Source organism: Semicossyphus pulcher, unplaced genomic scaffold (genome assembly GCF_022749685.1).
Source record: "Semicossyphus pulcher isolate SPU_LCO1_2020_fin unplaced genomic scaffold, fSemPul1.0.p SCAF_18, whole genome shotgun sequence".
Classification (NCBI taxonomy): Eukaryota; Metazoa; Chordata; class Actinopteri; order Labriformes; family Labridae; genus Semicossyphus; species Semicossyphus pulcher.
The window spans coordinates 978,014-996,767 of NW_027211691.1; the positions used below are offsets into that span (position 1 = coordinate 978,014).

At 42.3% G+C, this 18,754-nt stretch overlaps 1 protein-coding gene across 1 annotated transcript in view; it reads left to right on the forward strand.

Moving 5' to 3' along the window:
- Positions 1-18,754, forward strand: part of col11a1a (collagen, type XI, alpha 1a) — a 97,905-nt gene that overhangs the window by 11,199 nt on the left and 67,952 nt on the right. Inside the window, exons 5-11 of the mRNA XM_069667364.1 lie at positions 8,225-8,353; positions 11,000-11,141; positions 12,716-12,867; positions 15,028-15,273; positions 16,507-16,572; positions 17,273-17,314; positions 17,449-17,511. Of these exons, the coding sequence (XP_069523465.1) occupies positions 8,225-8,353; positions 11,000-11,141; positions 12,716-12,867; positions 15,028-15,273; positions 16,507-16,572; positions 17,273-17,314; positions 17,449-17,511 (840 nt within the window). The remainder of the gene's footprint in view (positions 1-8,224; positions 8,354-10,999; positions 11,142-12,715; positions 12,868-15,027; positions 15,274-16,506; positions 16,573-17,272; positions 17,315-17,448; positions 17,512-18,754) is intronic.

An 18,754-nucleotide genomic window follows, 5' to 3' on the forward strand; every position in this document is an offset into this window, starting at 1 on the left:
ACTCAGGCCACATAATGAGTGGTGCAGTTTTGAGCTGAACGTTTTAGCTGTCAGGTTCCTATTTCTGACGCTTTGAAAACACAATGGACGAGGAGCAGCTGATTAAGGAAGTTGAAAGATACCCGCCTGGATGTGGAGTCTCTGACATGCTTCTGCCTCCAGATATATAGACCACAAACTAAATATAGGCTATTTGAAAAGTATAGACAATATGATGTTTTTTGTAAGTCATTAAGTCATTTTTCATATAAAAACATTTTGTGGTTCCAGCTTCCCCAAAGTGAAGTTTACTGCTTTTCCTTTGAATTAGCGTGAGCAGGTCTAATAACCTGATGATATCATCATGCTGTCAGTCAGGTTTTAGAAATAAATGTAGTAAATGTATAAAAGTTTGATTTGTAGTCAAGTCATTTTGTCTTTCACTCCGAACACTGGTGGCATGTGCGCAAAACCCAGCTACAACAAACCCCTGTACCCCTGAGACGCAGGGTAAATTTAGAATTAGAATTATGTTCATTAGAGAAGCATTTGTGTCAGGGCTGCATGGTGTTGGAAAAGACATATTTTTGTTCTGCCATATTTATTGCTGTTTAAAATGTATTGCTGCGTTACTGTCTAGATAAAATACTTTACTCCTGACATTTTTACTTTTTCTTTGGTTCTCAAAATACAAAATAAAATCGTCCTCATCACATTTTGTTCTTTAATTTGCACTATATACCGCTGTTATTAGATGATACAAAGTATGATTTTTAAATATCAGTCAAGTTAAAAAAGATTATGTAAACCTGTATTAGTAAAAGCTTGACAAAAAATATCCCTGAATTTTGTTTATTTGTATCTGATTTATTATTAGGACACATAATGAATCAGACTGTAGTACGGCTGGTGCTGATATTTGACTGTAGTCTGACTGGGATTACTGTATCATGTAACTGAACAAAGGGGATTTGGGTGGTATTTTTTCAGGTGCAGAGCGTTATAAGCAGATTTGCTTCATATCTGAAGTCACTTTTGATTCGATTTATGAGAAGGTGCTGGAGCCAGCGTTTGTATGAAACAGTGTGAGCAGTCAGGCTGAAAATAGGAGCCATAAGTCAGCTAACAGGGTCGTCTCTGTGTGCTTTTTGGAACAGGTCTCCTGTCTGTTCTCTGTCCCTGCTCTCCTCAGAGATCCACAGGGCCCGGTGCATGCTGGGAAACACAGGCGGAGGAAATACCTCGACCTTCTGCATTCAGAGAGAGGCAGAGGTTAAAATGAGGAAATACATTTATTGGTGAAATCAGTTGCACCTTAGCCCAGCTCTCTTTGTTGTTTTTAAAAGTGACTTTATTTGATTTGATTGCCGAATAACTTATTTATTAGAAAATAAGAAGAATGTAAGAATTACACTTTCATGAAAGTGCTCTTTTTTGTCTGCAGTTTTTATTTAGTTTGAGCTTCCTCCAAACTCATTGTCCCGTTAACCTGCAGGTGTAGAGAGTTTGAGCTTCCAGTTTTTGGATTTAATAATAAACATAATCATAATTAAACAAACTCATATTTGTTTCCATAAGCTGACCTGCATTTTTCATAAACGTCTATTCATGCCATACCTGCCCCAGGTTGGAGGCGACCACCTTCGCTCGGGGATCTGGTGTAGATGAATGGGACTCTTTCATTGCCCCGTCAGCCCTTCCTCATTTCCTCACCTCCTCCCCTCCCTGCATTTTCCCCCCCTTCTCACCACCTCCCCCTCCCTCTCCTCCCTCCCCACCTTGAGGCCTCCCTGCCGTGCCAAAGCCATGAGACTGTCTATTCATGCCTGGCTGAATTTACCTGTCTTAATCGAGAACGCTCGTTTACATACCTGCCTCCTCCCTCTATTTGTGGGCAGCAAACGCTGTGCAGGACCGGACAGGGCTGAGGGGGTCCACAGCCCGATGCCACGCCACCAGTTTGACCAGAATCTAAAGATACCATTGATTTGTGCAGGATATTTTTCAGCAAGTCTGTTAGTGTGTTATTCTGGATAGCTACTAGCTTTCTGACTGTTGACACATTTCAGATGGAATATAAACTTATTTAATTTGCTTTAATAACTGCCAAGGGTTTCTCATCATGTGGAAACAACACATAATAGTCAAACACTTGAAAGCTCTCTTGTTTGGGCGTAACATCATGTGACCTGCAAATGTCAGCATATCATCAGGAGAGTTCACGCTAATGTCATTTTATTTGGTCTTAAGTCAGACTTTTTCTCGTCTTGTTTACGTTAGATATCATCAGGATTTGTTAAACTTGGCTCAAGCAAATCGGTCAATGATGTGAACATTGTCAACAACCAATAGGAGCGCTCTCTCCAGCACCAAACCGGAAGTAGAAAACCAGTTAGTTTGTAAACGTGGAGCGGACTCCGGGGAGGGCTGCTATCACCGTGTCCTCACTGAACGCTTACTGTTAGCACACATTGTCAGCAAGGCTGCGGTTAGCTTAGGTAAACCGGTTAAAGGTTGAAGTAGGGAGGAAGCAAATGCCTCGCTGGCAGCCTGCTAGCTCATAATGCTAACCCAGCTAACGTCATGGCCTCAATCACAGCAGATAACACAAAGCACTGCTCACACACAGCAGCAGATGTGGACAAACGCTGCTTCTGCTGCAGTGTTTGTTTTTTTGATTTTTACCAGGTGCATGATGGGAAATCATCTCAACAGGAATCTAGTGGTAGTCTATTAATAGTGAATTTGCAAGATACCCTGTCTTTGCAGTGCGACTAAATTGTCTTGAGATGTCAGAGAGTGTCAGACTTTAGTCTCTTTATGTCAATGAGCTTCTTTCTGTCTTTATCTTTCGAGGGTTTGGACTTTTTGCCTTTACCTGGTTTCTCAGCTTCCTCTTCTCAGGTAAACTCTACTGTATAGACTCCGGGGGAGTAGCTAATTGATGTATGGGGCTGTCTAATTGCAGTTAGCTATGGTTGCAGTAAAGGTGTGTTGCCCGGGGCAAAGGCATGTCAAAGGAGCCGTGGTGACGACTCCTTGTGTTTTGATTTGGCCGCTGATGCCCTTTAATTACGACATGCAGATGGATTTTAGTGGAGAAAAGACAAAAGAGCTGTTGAAATACTGCCGTATGTGTGTGTCTTCATGCAGTGAAGTCTTGTACCATGCCCTGCTGTAACCTTTGGCCCCTCCCATGTGTATTTATATCCCATGGTGCCTTGTGGTCAGGATGAGGTCAAGGTGGATAGTGATTAAAGTGGCGTCATGTGCTCTGTAGAATCATCAACTATTGTTACTTCCCTGGTTTGTTGTCAATGTTTTAAAATATATTTCGGGCTTTAAATGACAAACAGGTACAAAAGGTTTTGGAATTACTCCTGTAGATTGTTTGCATGCAAACGTGCCCGATCTAAGTCCTGTAAAAGTTCTTGTTGTTTCCACTGACAGGCTCAGATTGTTATTCTAAGTGTCTGACAACCTGACAGAAAGGATCCCTACAGAGACAGAGGAAGATGCTGTTTTAACAACCCTTACAGAACTCTTTTCAAAGCACCAGACTCCATTGGAAAGACAGGGATTTCAGATCACAGCAGATGCTGGTGTACTGCTACAGTCCTTTGTGTATTGGAGTGTTACACAAATATCGCGTTGAATCCAAACTACCGATTAAAGCATCAAAGTCACAAAAACACAAAAACACTTTCTGATTTAGGAAGCCGTAGACCAGAAACTCCTTTTCTTTTGGAATGTTAAATGACTGTTTTTGACATGCAGTCTGGTGGATTTAAAGAGAGCGATGTCACGGCTGTTTCTGGTTAAAAAAATGGATCTGATACCTTAAAGTTTGCTGGGAAAAGATGACATTTTAGCTGAAACTATCTACTGGAGTAGTGCCAGCACTTAAGGTGCTGGTTTAAAAACAATGGAAATCCCCTTTGACACAGCTCCATTATAGACTACACAGCATCTGTCTTTTTCTGCTGTTGGCTGACTTATGCTTTCTTCACATTATTCCTGAGTATCATCCTCTGACAGTAACATGCACTGACGTGTTCTCAAATGTAATGATGCATTTAAATACTTCATAAGCTCAGCTTGAGTTGAACAGTGTCAACAGTGCAGAACAATATAAGGATACAGCAGAGACAGAGATTTGTACGAGGACTCGCAGGCCTCAGCTGTTGATCTTGACCTCCTCTCAGCCTCTCTCTTTTCTCGTTGCCCTCTGACACCCCCGTCATTAACACACAACCCTGCAGGCCTGTTTCTGAGCTGTACTCTGCTCTGCTGTAGCCAGGAGGGGCATATTTGCAGCTCTGGCTTCGCTCCAAGTTGCCAGGGGCTTTTATCTCAGCAGTCCACAATGGAAGACAGGCCCAGAGCCTCGGCATAACTCTCCGCAGGTGTTACTCAGCACAAAACATCTTTGAGCATCCCAGCTGCTCGCTCTAAATCCCTGCCTGTCTGTCTCTGGAGCCCTCTCGGGGTCCCTCCCTCAGATGACACCAGAGTCTCACTGGCCTTGACTTGCAATCATATTTTCTACTGGAAAGTTAATGCACTGTTAGAAGAAGAACCTTCTCCATAAGAGAGCCATTTCTGCAGGAAAAGGATTGTAACAGTTTTTAAGTTTTGACATGTGTAAAGATTTTTGAGTTATTTAGATGTGCTTCAGCGTCACTCCTCTAAAAATAAAAGACCTGATTTCTTTTATACATCACAAGCTCCGACAGAATGATAGTTTTGTGTTGTTTTGATTATCATTAAATCTGCGTCATGCACAGTTTCCAGGTTTCCTGATCTGGTCCGGGGGGTGAACACCGTGTTCCTCAGACTATTTGTGTGCAGACGGGTGGCTCTCAGACGAGGACTAATTAGAGCTGACTCTAGGCAGGGTTCAAGCATTCACTGTTGGTCTTAGGGTGACACATGAGGTAATACATGCCAACTTGACTCAGGGCGAGGCTTGATCTCTCGTTCTCTGTGCAGCCTTCACACTCACACAAACACACGACTGAGGCCTTACAGACTTAGCACCTATGTTTCCTGCAGCCCCATGCCCGCTTGGCAGGTCGATTTTGTCTCCTCGTCATCAGTATAGCAAACTATTGCTACTGCTAACACAGAAGCTCACTGATATTATATCTGAAGCTAGGAAACAAAGTTTTAAAATCACCTGTTCGCTCATTTATTTACAGCCTGAAATGTTATTTCAGTTTAAGTCATCCACGCTAAAAGGAATAAGATGCCACTAAAATGGTGTTAATGATGAAAGGATTGAAACCATTCTCACATCTGTCTGTTAAATATGCTGCAGCCAGATGTAACTTGAGGAGGCTTTTGAGGTGCTGGTTGGTGAATTTTCTCCCTTTGCACACAGCCAGTGTGCAAGCAAGTGCTTCTATCTGGTTTTCAGTCGTCATGCTAAGCTAAGCTAAACAGATGCTGTCTGCTTCTTGTTCCTTGTTGTTGTGTTACCCATCGTCTCATTTTAGACTACTCCAGCATGTAAGCACTTTCATTTCAAAACCAGCTTTTAAAACCAAAACAGTCTCCAAGTGTTTGAGCAGAGTCTGAAAAAACTCATTTCTGTTCACACTAACAAGCCTGAGAAACACGTCACATGACCAGTCACATGCACAAAACAGCCTCGTTCTCTCACCTAGAGTACTGACGCCTTATGTAGGGCCGATTCAGTCGAGCACATTAAATCACGTAGTCAGAATTAGCACAACAGCAGCTAGCATAGAGAACGAGGTCAGCAGAGCCTGTGCTGTGCAGTTCATCTTGAGTTTACAGCTTAGAGTTTAGGACGGTGTTGTTAGTGTTCGTCAGAAACAGGGTAATGTGATAGGGGTGTGACACATCAGGGAAGAACACGTCCTGACCAGTACAACCATATCAAGCAATTCTTTGTTCAAAGGTCTGTGATACTCACTAAAACACAGCCTCAGCTTTCATTCAGTGTCAGCAGCGTTTCTAGAACTGTCTCAGAGGCTCTCGGTTTCTTTGGTCTCCGCCTGATTTCTTGGCTTATTACAAAGTGTTTACATTAGTTTTATGCCTGTTTTGATTTGTTTCCTGGTTCTACACTTTGTTGTACAACACTTTGAGCTGCACGCGCTGTATGAAAGGTGCAATTACTGTAATTATTATCAAAATAAAATCAGGTATTTGGCATCCCAGGGATGGCCTAGAAACTCTTGAATGTATAGCAGACTTAGCAAGACAGAACGAGGCGAGTGTCTTACTTGTATTGGACTGACAGTACAGGCTTTAGATGTTTGATATACCTTCAACCTGTGTCAGCCCTCAGGTTCAGGCTCCTCCCCCTCAGAGGCTCGCAGGTAGGAATCTCTGACTGTGAAACTGAAACTGTGCAGAGATGTTGATGGATGGTTACACAGAGAAAGTTTCAAGGAGCTGCGTGTTTTTTCATGGGACAAGCCTTAGCACATGGATGTTTACACTGAGGTACATGTTAAGGATCCATAGATGTGGTTTAACACAGGGAGGATACACACACACACGCACACACACACTCACACACACACGCACACACACACTCACACACGCACACATTCTCTCGACAAGTTACAGCCTGCTTCATTTCTCCTGTGTTTCACTGCCAATCGTGTATTCTGCTTTTAAACGTATAGTGTCCCTGCTGGATTTCACCTCTGGGCTCAGGCCTCTCCGTGTGCTCGCCAGCCAAACATCCTCACCAAAGACATGCCCCTTCATCCACGTCCCAAGAACCCCCTCAGCTGTCTTCGCAATGTGTATAAAGTCTTAAAAAGCAGCCTCCAGGAGCTCGGTTGAGGCAATTACAGACTCCAAAGAAAATCCAGATGCTTAGTTTCCACGATGTGTTCGCAGTGAGCTGTGTGCTTTGGCTGTGGGACTGATAACAAGGCGAGACAGAGCTGGAGCGGCGTTGAGCATCGTGGTGTCACATCCAACCAGAGAGAGAACATAGTGGTTGGACTGACTTTTACAAACCATGTCTCAGAGATGTTCAGTGTTCTACTCTTTCCTGTGTGGTACTTTAATGGTTTTCAGACACAGCCATTGTCTATTGTTGGTTTATGAACGTTTTTGAGAAGGCATCATTTCAGCACCGTCCTCTCTGAAATGTATTATACAAGACACCAACAGTAACCATGTGGTGCTGCGGGCTGCAAGTCTTCAAATGAACAGTCAGTCATGTTTGATTACTGATGACTCTGTGGTAACGATATTATTATCATTTATGTTTTTGACAAGGATTCCCCAATATATGGGATAAAGTACTGCAAACCACCTGAATGAACAGGCTGTCCTCACTCACTGTGTGTACCAAAAGTGATGTACTGTCTGCCACATATAACGTAATCATGACCCACTTTGGATCCATCAGAACCAACAGTAGTCACTGAGAGCAGCTGATCTGGTCATCCAGCGTTTTGGGAAGGAAGGTTAGAAAGGAAAAAAAATCTACCTTCAAACAGCGATAAAGGGAACCTTAAAATAGACCATCAAGTGTACTTTGAGAAGCCAAAGGGGGCAGTGACAAAGCGTTAGTATTTGACATTGCCAATAAAAGTGCGCTGGACGTTTGTAGGATTACAGTTACGTTTTTTAGAACAAATCAAACCGTTGATTTAAAATGACTACAGACTGTGACCTGACATAATAAGGCCGCAGCAGTTTGTATTTATTTGCATTGTATCCTCACATACTGCCTGTTTCTGTTGTCCTTCATAGTAAGAACAAAGAGTTGCACTGCAGCACACATGGTCCTGCCAGCTGTTGCCTGTGTCTTGATGGTACATGTTTATTTGATTTCCTGAGGTAAGCCCTGGCGCTGATAATAATAATTTCCCTGCGTCTGAACTTCCCTGCAGCCTGTGAGTGTGTGGACTCTGTGGGGTGTGTGTCAAGCTGTTTAACCACACAGGGCAGGGATTTACTCTGCCAGACTCTATAAGTGTATGGGAGCTAAGACATCGCATCTGCAATTTAAGATTTACATTTATACCCCTTCATCCAGTGTGTGTGTGTGTGTGTGTGTGTGTGTGTGTGTATGTGTGTGTGTGAGCAAGATCAGACATGACTTTCTTGTCTGTCCGCTTTGACTTCAACCTTTTATAAATAGTGATTTATAAAACAAGCAATGCATTTCTTAAACCGTCACTGAGGATCACATGTGGGCGAATCTGTTCCTGTTACTGACTCCAGTTTCTTGTTCTGTTTCCTGCAGGGTGACATCCAGCAGTTTATGATCGTGGCTGACCCCAAAGCAGCGTATGACTACTGTGAACACTACAGCCCCGACTGTGACACCCCCCACAGTGACTCCCTGCAGGCCCAGGAGCCGGAGGAACTCGAGGTCAGACAACCGGGCAGGGTGGGGGGGGGACCACTCGAGGGTCATGATTGATTTCAATTTTCTAGGAGGAATTGATGAGCTTTAACCTTCTTGTACTTGTTGCTCATAATGTTGATGTCTAAGACACACAAATAAAACAGGTTGTCAGGTGTGTTATTTGAACAACACATCTCCTCCTCAGATTTAGGTTCAGTTTGTAGAAACTTTGCAGCTTTAGTGACCTTGATTTTATTGTTCAAAACGGATTTAATGATTCAATTTATTAGCATTATTTTTAGCTGTGGTCATTTTCTGAATCCACTTCTGTGTCCAACTAAGCAGGATTTACACTTTGGTGAAATACTAAAGTCCTCGTATATATATTTACAGTTTATGGCAGCAATATCGAGACTTGTCTTTTCTCAATATACGGATACAGAATTGTTGAAACATACCATATTATTATGGTATGTAAAAACCTAATAAGTACATTTAGAATAGTACTTATCATTCAGGCAGCCTACAGTTGCTCTGGCTTTATATCTGCAGTATATAAATGTATGTATTTGATGCAATTATGCACCCTCATCCTTGTTTTCTGTTAAGGAAATGTTTTTAACTCAACTCCACCATGAACATAGTCTGAGTTTCATTAATAGTTGAAATGCATAGCGCACATCAGTGATGTCATAGCAGGTGTTTCCCATCAGCTGTCAGAGGTAAAATACCTGCTGCCATGTCTTTGATTTGAGGTGTGGCAAGACTTGCACCTTAGCCCACGGTGCACAGCACAGAGGCTGTGGTATTAATGTACAGTTCCATACAGGGTGTACACATAATTAAGGTGTAATTTCAATGAAATCAGCAGATCAGGCTCCCCGTTCTCTCTGATCTTTCTCTCTCTCTCTCCCTAAGTTATCTTTTTAAAACTTAAAGGGTAATTCTGTTATTTTTAAACCAAGGTCCTATTTTTACATAATGTAGGGTCTAAATGACTGATACGTTTAAGATGTTTTTATTCTTATTTGTCAAATTTCTCAAGTTGGTTGCTTCGGCCTGCAGCTGCTCAACAGATCGCTACAGAGATAGACCTTTTTGTTAAAGAGGAAGATGATTATTATTAACCTCAAACAGTCTTTTGTTACATTGCTCTAAATCAACCAGACTCCATTGAAAAAATCAGCAATTTTACTCCACAGAACAGAAGTTTCTGTCTGCTACTGCTGCCTCGATTGGAGCGTTAGTATGTTATACCTTTATTTGTAGTGGCAGTGGTTGACCAACAACTCCTACAAGGTAAAACTGTTTTTCTGAATGGAGTCTGGTGTGTGTGCAGAGAGCGATGTAACGTCTGTCTGTGGTTAAAACAATCATCTTCCTCTGTAACAAAAAGGTCTATCTCTGTAGGGATCCTTTCTGTCATGTTGTCACACACTTAGAATAATCTGAGCCTGTCAGTGGAAACAACAAGAACTTTTAGTGGACGACCTTTGAACCATCAAGGATTATGTTGCAGCCATTACAGCCTGTTTCACTGCTGCAGGATGAACACATCTACTGAAGACGTTCCAAAACTCTTTGTACCTTTACGTCCTTCAGACTGATGTAAGAAATAGTGCCCAGGTTTAAAAACCAGAGTTACCCTTTAAGAATGCAAAAAAATGAAAGCCCTTTAACCATCGCCTGTTCCCTTCTAATTCTTACTCATGTGAGTAAGAGTTGAAACAAGACCAGGCAGCAGCGAAGGACGCTGTGCATTATGTAATTTATTTTACTACTTAAATCTGCATGACTGAATGCAACAGGTTAACACGTTGTGTGTATCTGTCCATTAATCATTAAGATGATAATGAGCGGTACAGTGAAACAATCATGGACACTGACATCTCAGTCGGTGCCAGCTGAACCCCAGAGACCCATCTATGTTTGATTCATTTGACCTAACCGTACACATGCTGCCAAACTATCATTCATTTCTAATCACTAACATATGATATCATGTTCAGACTTCACTTCCAAGTTGCAGCATGAAGTGATAAACTTTTATGACTACGTGTTGGGTCTTCCCCTGCACTTCCTCTCTCATTGTATAATTATCTTGTATAGTTTTATTCTTGCCTCCTTGATAAGAAACGTCTACAGGGCTGGATATGTAAAGCACTTTCTTTAAATCAGACCCCTTTCATCTCGCTGCAGGCCTGAAGCGTGTAATTTACATGCCTGCAGTGAGAAAAGTTCCATTACGATATCTCTGAAATGCAGCTGGTGTTTGAGTCTTTGAGCTCTCCCTGTTGTTTTCTTTGTTTTATGAGCTTTTAAACGTGCCGTGTGCTTACATGTCTCAGACCCACACGGCTCCTCTCAGCATGCATTTACGCATTTGTTCACCATATTTACACCATTATCTCATTAGGTGTTGTAACACTTGTTTTCGATTAAAGGTAACAGTATCCTTTTACTAGTTAGGACTGAATCTTATCATGTTAATCTGTTCAGCCTCTAACCATTTGAATACTTGAACACATTATTTGTCATTAACTGTTTGAACGTGCAGGATGCTCGGGATGATATTTCCTCTATGTATCATCTGCTTGCTGCATCCTTGATGCTAATGCTAACACTCAGACCTCTCTTCATCCCTCTCTCTCTCTCTCTGTACCTCTTCAGTACACTACTGATGATTTAGATTACTCTCAGTTCTATGATTACTCTGAGGGAGCCACTGACATCGTTCCCACCGATGAGTATTCTGAACCGCAGGTAAATGAAAAAAGGAAAAGAAAAGATGTGTTTGCTGTAATATCTTTTTGTCGGTAATCCATCCGTCAGTTTGTCTTGTGTTCTGTCTTCCTGTCTTATTGTTTTGTTTACGTGCACACCAAAACTCCAGTAAGAGTGACGCTTGATTTGCCTCACTTAATTAAAGGTTTAAGCAACAGTCCAAGTCATGACGCGAGCTGGGTATCAATACTTTAACCCAGTTCAAAACTGCTCCATAATACAACAACAATACTTTACTTTCATACTTATTGTAACCATATCGAGAAAAAAAAGGACAATTTGTATAGTTTTACTGGCAGCCAGTTATCGCAAATATCTTCAATATAATGCAAAGTGTGATTGGCCCACCATCACAGCAGCTGCAACACTTATGGGACGCATTTAACCGTCAAAGTGTAGTAAGACTTAGGGAAAGGATCATGGTTTGGACTGAAATAATGTGTCAAAGTTGGTTTCACAAAGTTTCAGCCACAGCGACAAACTTTTACTTCACGATCACAGAGCTGTTGGAGCCGGCTCTGCTGCCTCCTGCAAAACCAGGTGGCTTTTTACGCAACTGGAAGCTTCCATTCACATGAAAGTCATGGTATCGTCATTTTTTAGACGACACCCAGCCCGAGTCGTGACCTGGTTCTGCCTCCTCTGACTATGACCTCACCTTTGGAAGTCTGAAGTTTGAGTGTGCATGTAAACATACTGAGTGTGTCAGTCCTCCTCGTGTCTAATTTATGAGTGCTGCCTTCTCTGACTGTAAATGTGCCATCTGCTTTCAGTGTTGTTTTGCATTCCAGCATGTCTTTAAAACTATTGTACACATTTTGGGATATAAGCAGCATTTTCTTAACATTTTGGAAACTGACATTATTCCTGCAAAAGCTTTGAAGAGTTGCTGGAAGGCAAAGTGTTTACTTTTGCATCTGTCCCTGATAAATACTCATATATATATATATGGCCCAAAGCTCTCCTGTGTGAAGGCCCAGTCCTCAGTTGTTGTTCAGGATGTTTTCTACCAACTGTCACGTGACCTAAAAGCATTGTTACCATGGTCACAGTGAGATTGCAGCCCATGTAGTTGGTGTACGTGGTCGAAGTTTGAAGAAGCCATGCAGACCAACTACTGTACCCGGGCTGCTGCTGACAGTTTGGTTTGGAAGTCTCTGTACAGCAGTCGTGCACTGTGCCTGTAAATCAGTTCCACTTTTGAATGTTCCATGTTTTTCTTGGTGTTCTTTGTCGCCGCCCCCTCTTCCAGAGAAAGAAACGTAGTGTCTCCATGAAAAAGAAGAGGACCAGAAAGTCCCTCAGTAAATCTAAGGCCAAGCCCTTAAACTTCTTGGCTGCCAAAAAATCACCAGCTAAAAAGTCTGCCCCTAAGAAGAAGCGACAGATGCCTGGCTACCAGGCCACAGCGCCAGCACGACCCCGAGGCAGTTTTAGGGTAAACGTTCACGTAAAGAAAAGACTGAATCCATCAAGATCTTCTTCTGCCTCGAGGGGAAAATCTGTGATGGCAGACGTAGAGCTCCCTAACCTCTCTGTGTAGACGTAGCAGAGTCCATAGCCAGCTTGAAAGGAGCGCTAGCTGATAACCTCTGGTTTGAGCCTCTGTGTTAACCCCCGCTTTATATTTCTTTCCTTTTTTCAACATGACTCAGCCAAACATTGTAGAAGGAGATTACAATACAGACTTTGACTACGGAACCGTAGATGGTTCTCAGACTCAGTCCCCCTTTGGCTCGAATGGACCCAACGAGGTAACTTTCATCTTTACTCTCATCTACTTTTATGAATATGATTTTTGGAAATGTGAGCTGGGAAGAATTTACCCAAGGAAGTACCTGGTATGAGATGACAAAGACACAACCATTCAGACGAATCGATGTGTCTTTTGATGTAGATTTTGGTGTGTGGGGAAGAACTGACGGACATGGGAAGTTCTTTCAATCTTAAAAACCTACAACCCACTTGGTCCAATGCATCATGCATATTATTGTTGGCTGATGCTGCAGACTTGTTGCTTTCTGTCGTGTCAAAGATTTCTGGCTAAGGCTGCAGATTTTGTTAATCAGAGCATCACCAACCAATTTGTAAATGTTGTTTGGAATCCCTCAGTTCATAGATTAATATATAGATCAAGAGACGTTATCATTGGGTGCTGACCAAACTGCCTCTAGACGCTACAATCAGTCTGAGCAGCAAAACATGTGACGTAGGTCGGCTGCTAGGCAAGCAAGCTAGTCCCAACATCTACATTCACTTAGCTTCTAGTTGAACACAACTCACCAACATTTGGCATTACATTTAGTAGCCAACACCTACCATTTCTACACAACTTATAACACCATCCTGTGTTATACCATGTCCCCAATGGCGCTCCTCACCTAATCAAACACACCAAATATTAGATCAATGGTTGTGATTGAATCAGGACAGATAGAAATGTTTCATCTCGTTCCCAGGATAATGGCTGATAGAAAACACGTATGTGCCAAACTAGCTGTGCTGAGGGTTAATGTTATCATTAGGGAAGATAACGTGTTAACACACCAGCCCCTCCTTCCAACAGAAACCACTCAGACTTGTAGTGAAGTAACAGCTGATCCTTTACAAAGAGCCAAACATCTCTTTTGTCGAGTTAACAAGACCTGCAGCTTTATCCAGGATTTAAACAGGTTGATGATGACAGAGCCTCTCTCAGCCTCTCGCTTCATTACACTGGAGATTACCTGTTTAACAATGAGCCCTGTCCATCACAGTAAGCCTGGTTTGATCACTAGTTCCTCTGATTCTGAAAGAACTATGACAAACAAGCCTGCCAGTTATACATGTGCATTGTTTCTGCAGTGTTTAACAAGTGGATGTGATTCTACAGGAAGTTCTGAGTATATCATTTGGCAGGATGGATTCCTGCCAGTAATAATAACAACTGTGTAATTACATCCATTTTGTTGCTTTCCAAGGCTTAATCCACAGTGAGCCACAGTCTGCCAAGTCGCTCTGCCTGAGCCAAACACAGAGCACCAAAACATAATCTGGCAAAATAGTTTTTTCTATATACTAGAAGTGTATTGATGCACTCAGTTTATCTGCTCAGCTGCTACAATCTGACATTTCTTTAGATATCCGTAAAACTTGCTACTCATGTCATTGCAGATATTCTGTTCAGCCTGTCTTGTCTTTCTGATCGGGCGATCGTGTTTGGTCGTGTGATCAGAAACTAAAGAAGGCTGAGAGAGCATAAAATAATAATGATTTTATTTTGTCATAAAGGTAACACTTCATTTATCCCTTGGTATTATAACATGAGCTCCAGTGTGCTGCAGGGATTATTTTCAGTTGATTAACCACAGCACAATTGTTTATGCAAATACTGAAGGGGAATTCCAGAGTTTATTAACCCTATTTCTACATATTGTGTTATTGAAATAAATATTAGGTACAAACATTTCTGGAATTGTTCCTGGAGATTGTTTTAGCCTGCTGCCGTTAAACAGGCTGTAATGGCTGCAATATAATCCCTGATGGGTCAAAGGTCGTCCACTAAAAGTTCTTGTTGTTTCCACTGACAGGCTCAGATTGTTATTCTAAGTGTGTGAAAGGAGAGAGGATTCCTACAGAGATAGACCTTTTTGTTACAGAGGAAGATGATCCTGTCAGTGGAACGACAAGAACTTTAAGAAGACTTTGAGCGGTGAACTTGTTGCAGCCATTACAGCCTGTTTCCTCCTCGATATAACTAGATTGATACACATCGAATAAATAAAGTGTTACCTTTTCCTTATGCTGAATTTTCATTGTGCTTTAATAACATCTATTTACCTTAATTGCTTAACTAACATCCGTATATCCTTGGTTGCTTTGTTAACACCTGAAAGGCTGTGGAGGAGGATGTTGTCGGTGCGTATGTCACCGAGGCCCCGCCCATTGCTCCGGAGCCCAGCGTTGTCCCAGAAACAGTGGACAACCCGCACACTGGTGCAGAGGCATACGACTTTAAGGAATATGACCTAAAGGAGTATGACTTGGGCGCGGTTGACAACAGGTTGTATGATTACGGGACGTATGATGAGTATGGCACGGACCCATCCAAAACCACGGAGACCTACGATGATGAGGTGGGCCCGGGGGTCGCTGCTGAGACCGACGTGTCTGAGAGCACCGTAAGTATCACACCCCGACCTGGTGACCGACGGGTGTGAGCATGAACACACTTTAAGTGCACGCCTTGGTAGTTGGTTGCTTGGAAATGTGTCATTGACCTATTGAGTGTGGAGTCTTATCAGGTGTGCTTGGGGGTTTAATGATTGACAGCTCTCATAGGGACCATGCATGTGTCTGTGTTTTCTTAAAAAAGGTGAAGGTGTCATTTTAGGAGATTTAATTCTGACGTTCTTTTCTTTTGTCCTCTGCTGTCATCTCTTTCCACACGATCAGTGCATGTCGAACCAACCTGCATCCCACCCATACATACTCAGAAACGTCTCTCCGCCCACTCATCGCTCAGCAGTCTGATCTGATCCCTTCCTCTCCCCCTCTATCTTAGCAGGCTGTCTGTGACATATCGCTCCCTGTTTGCTCAGCAATTGGCCCATAGCTCATAGGCAGCTGTCTGCACAATACACACACACTCACACAACATAATCAGGATGTAATGGATTCCTTTAACCTCCCTTCATGCCCCAACTCTGCCTTCACCAACCCACTGTCACAGTTTGTCATCCTGTTAGTAAAATGTGGAACACTTTTCTGTCCTTATGTTTGGCCACCCACAGTCACAGGATCATCACACACAGCTTCGTGTCTGTTTGCCTTCTGATATTTTGATCACGTTGGACTTGGCCTTTTTACCCCTCTAACTGCCTGGCTGCTCACAAACCCCTAATCCTATCTCACCCCGTCTTCCCTCCCAAAACTATGTCACCGCCATCGATGAAGTCACATCTTTTTATTTAGATTTTCTCCTCTGTAAAGGTGCACACAGATTAGAGAAGAAGATACTTGATATCTCCTGTCTGCCTGCAGCACTGATTAGTGTCTTTCTTATGTTTGCATGACAGAAATAACCTGTGGGTGTTATGTTCTATGTTGTCACCATTAGACACACTGCACAATGGCAATGCAATGACAGCATTGCTCCTTTTCAAGCACGTAGAGGTCCATTCTCTCTCATTATGACTAACATTTAGCGGGTTTTGCTCTGCGTTGTTCTTGATCCTCTCTGTGAAATAGCTGCAGTAGTTGACTCTGATAAAATGATATTGACTGATGTCTGATTCTTCTCACTGGCTGAACTTCCTCCTCCGTCATCATTGCTCCTCATTGCGGTTCACTCACCCGTGTTCTGTAGCTGCCATGTGAAGAATATCACCTCTGTGCTCGCTCTGTATCTGCAGGTCGCTGGTGTCGGAGGAGCCTACGGCCAGAAGGGAGAGAAGGGCGAGCCGGCTGTCATCGAACCTGTAAGACCCAAAGTGTCCATGCTGAAGTGATATAAGTCTTTTTAGTTCAAACTAAAAGAGCCTGAAACATGTCTTGTTATATTTCAAACACTACAACAGTTATGTGGTTGTACCTTGATGAGCGTCGTCATTTATTATGTTCTTCTACACTGAAAATATTCCACATATTTAATGTAAAATTGTGAAAAGCAGAAAGTACTTTATTATCATGTACATATTTACAAATATAGAACGCTTTGACTTTAATAACTTGATGACATTTCCATCCCTGTTATCAGAAACACTTGTATTTGTTTCTGAATGGAACCTGGTATTATTTAGACTGCGGTGTTCACTTTGGTCAGTATTGTTGCTTCTTTGTGAGTCCACTCCTCAATCTAGTCCGTGCTCCACCCTTCCACCGTAATCCTGCTGAATACCAGACAAAGAAAAGGCAGTGAAATATATCTAGTTAATTCAGACACTGCCGTTACTACAAGTTTCATGAAAATCAAATCAGTGTTTCTTCCACAATCCTGCTGAACATCAGACAAACAAGTGGCCCTGAAAACATCATCTGCATTTCTCTCCTGTTTCTTATGAACTGTAAATCGTCTTTAACTTAACCTTCCAAAGCGCTGGTCAAACTCTGACACCCTGCATGAGGCCGTCCTCTGAGCGCGTCTGTTTGTGATGTGAAACAACGTGTTTGTTTTTAAAGGGCATGCTGATCGAAGGACCCGCAGGACCCCACGGCCCAGCTGTGAGTACACTCATGTAAAACAAGTCACACCATTTCTGTTAGACTTCATTAAGCTTGTGTGCTGCTGCTGCTGCCGCTGCTGCAGTGCTGCTGCTGCTCTGCTGCTGCTCTGCTGACTTGGCTCTGTCTTTTAGGGTCTTCCAGGTCCCTCAGGCCTTCAAGGAGCCCCAGGCCCTGCTGGAGATCCTGGTGACAGGGTGAGTGTCTCCAAAGCAGCCAAAGTGTCTGTGTACTGCTGTCTGTGTCAGGAGATGGTGCGGGGACATCACAGCCCCATTAACAGCCACTCGTTTGGGCCATTTGATGAAACCATGTAAAAGAAATGAGTACAAATCATGTGATAATGAATGATACATGAAGTACTCTTCTGTATCAGCAGTTTGACCACATAGGAAGGTGACTTCAAAGCAGGAAATCAGAGCTAACAAACAGGTCACCGCTCATAAAGATCAAGTTACAAATAAAATCTAAAGTCGTTGACGCGGCTGCGTTGTGCACAGCCTCTCATATCGAGGTGTTTGTTCGTCTAGAAATGTACCCATCTTTTAAAACAACTCATATATTCAGATGTTTGTTGTTATGAATGAAAGTTAGTTAGAAATAGAGCTCTTGTTTTCTGTTTGATTGTAAATTTATTACGTAATTACAAACTGTTGGAGACCCTGGTGACAGTAAATCAATACGTAATGTTATGAAGGTGCTGTGTGCCACTTTAATTCATATTCTGCTGCAGTGTGTGACAATCTTAGATGTTATTTTTAAGCTAGGGCTACGTAACATTCATAAAGTGTTAATGACTGGAAGGGTCACGATGAATATATAATTTGGGACTCCTCAAACGTCACTCAGCTTTTCAACTATCAGAAGAAATCTGGTTATTAAATCAGATTTCATAACTTTGGCAGCAATATTAAGGCTTTACATGTATGTTAAATTAAACTTATAATGGTTTTAATTGATTATTTACAAACTCTGAGAGGTAGTTTAGCAATTTAGCAGAGCCTCGTTCATAAGGAGTAAGAGGGAGGAGCCGTACTTTGTTTTTTGGAATACTTCCTTTTAACTGTTTTACTCCTCATGCATTCTTACATGTTTTAGTACAGTTTGAAAATAATCCCTAAAGACTGAAAAGGTTTGACATGTGAGAGTCAACAGGTCGATAATTTAGGTTAACCTCTTTAACATTAGTAATAATTGGTTAAAGATATCCATATGTAACACTGTATTTAACTGTGTAGACTCTCTCAGACACATGCAGCACACACACTCACGCACACACACACACACACACAAACACACACACACACATGTGCAGTAGACTTCATGGCAAAGGATGTTTGTTTTGGACAGCGGACAGGAGCGTGGTGTACAGATGCACAGGCCGGTCTGTGTGTGCTGCAGGAGGAGGAGGAGTTATTCAAACTAACAGACAGCACACCT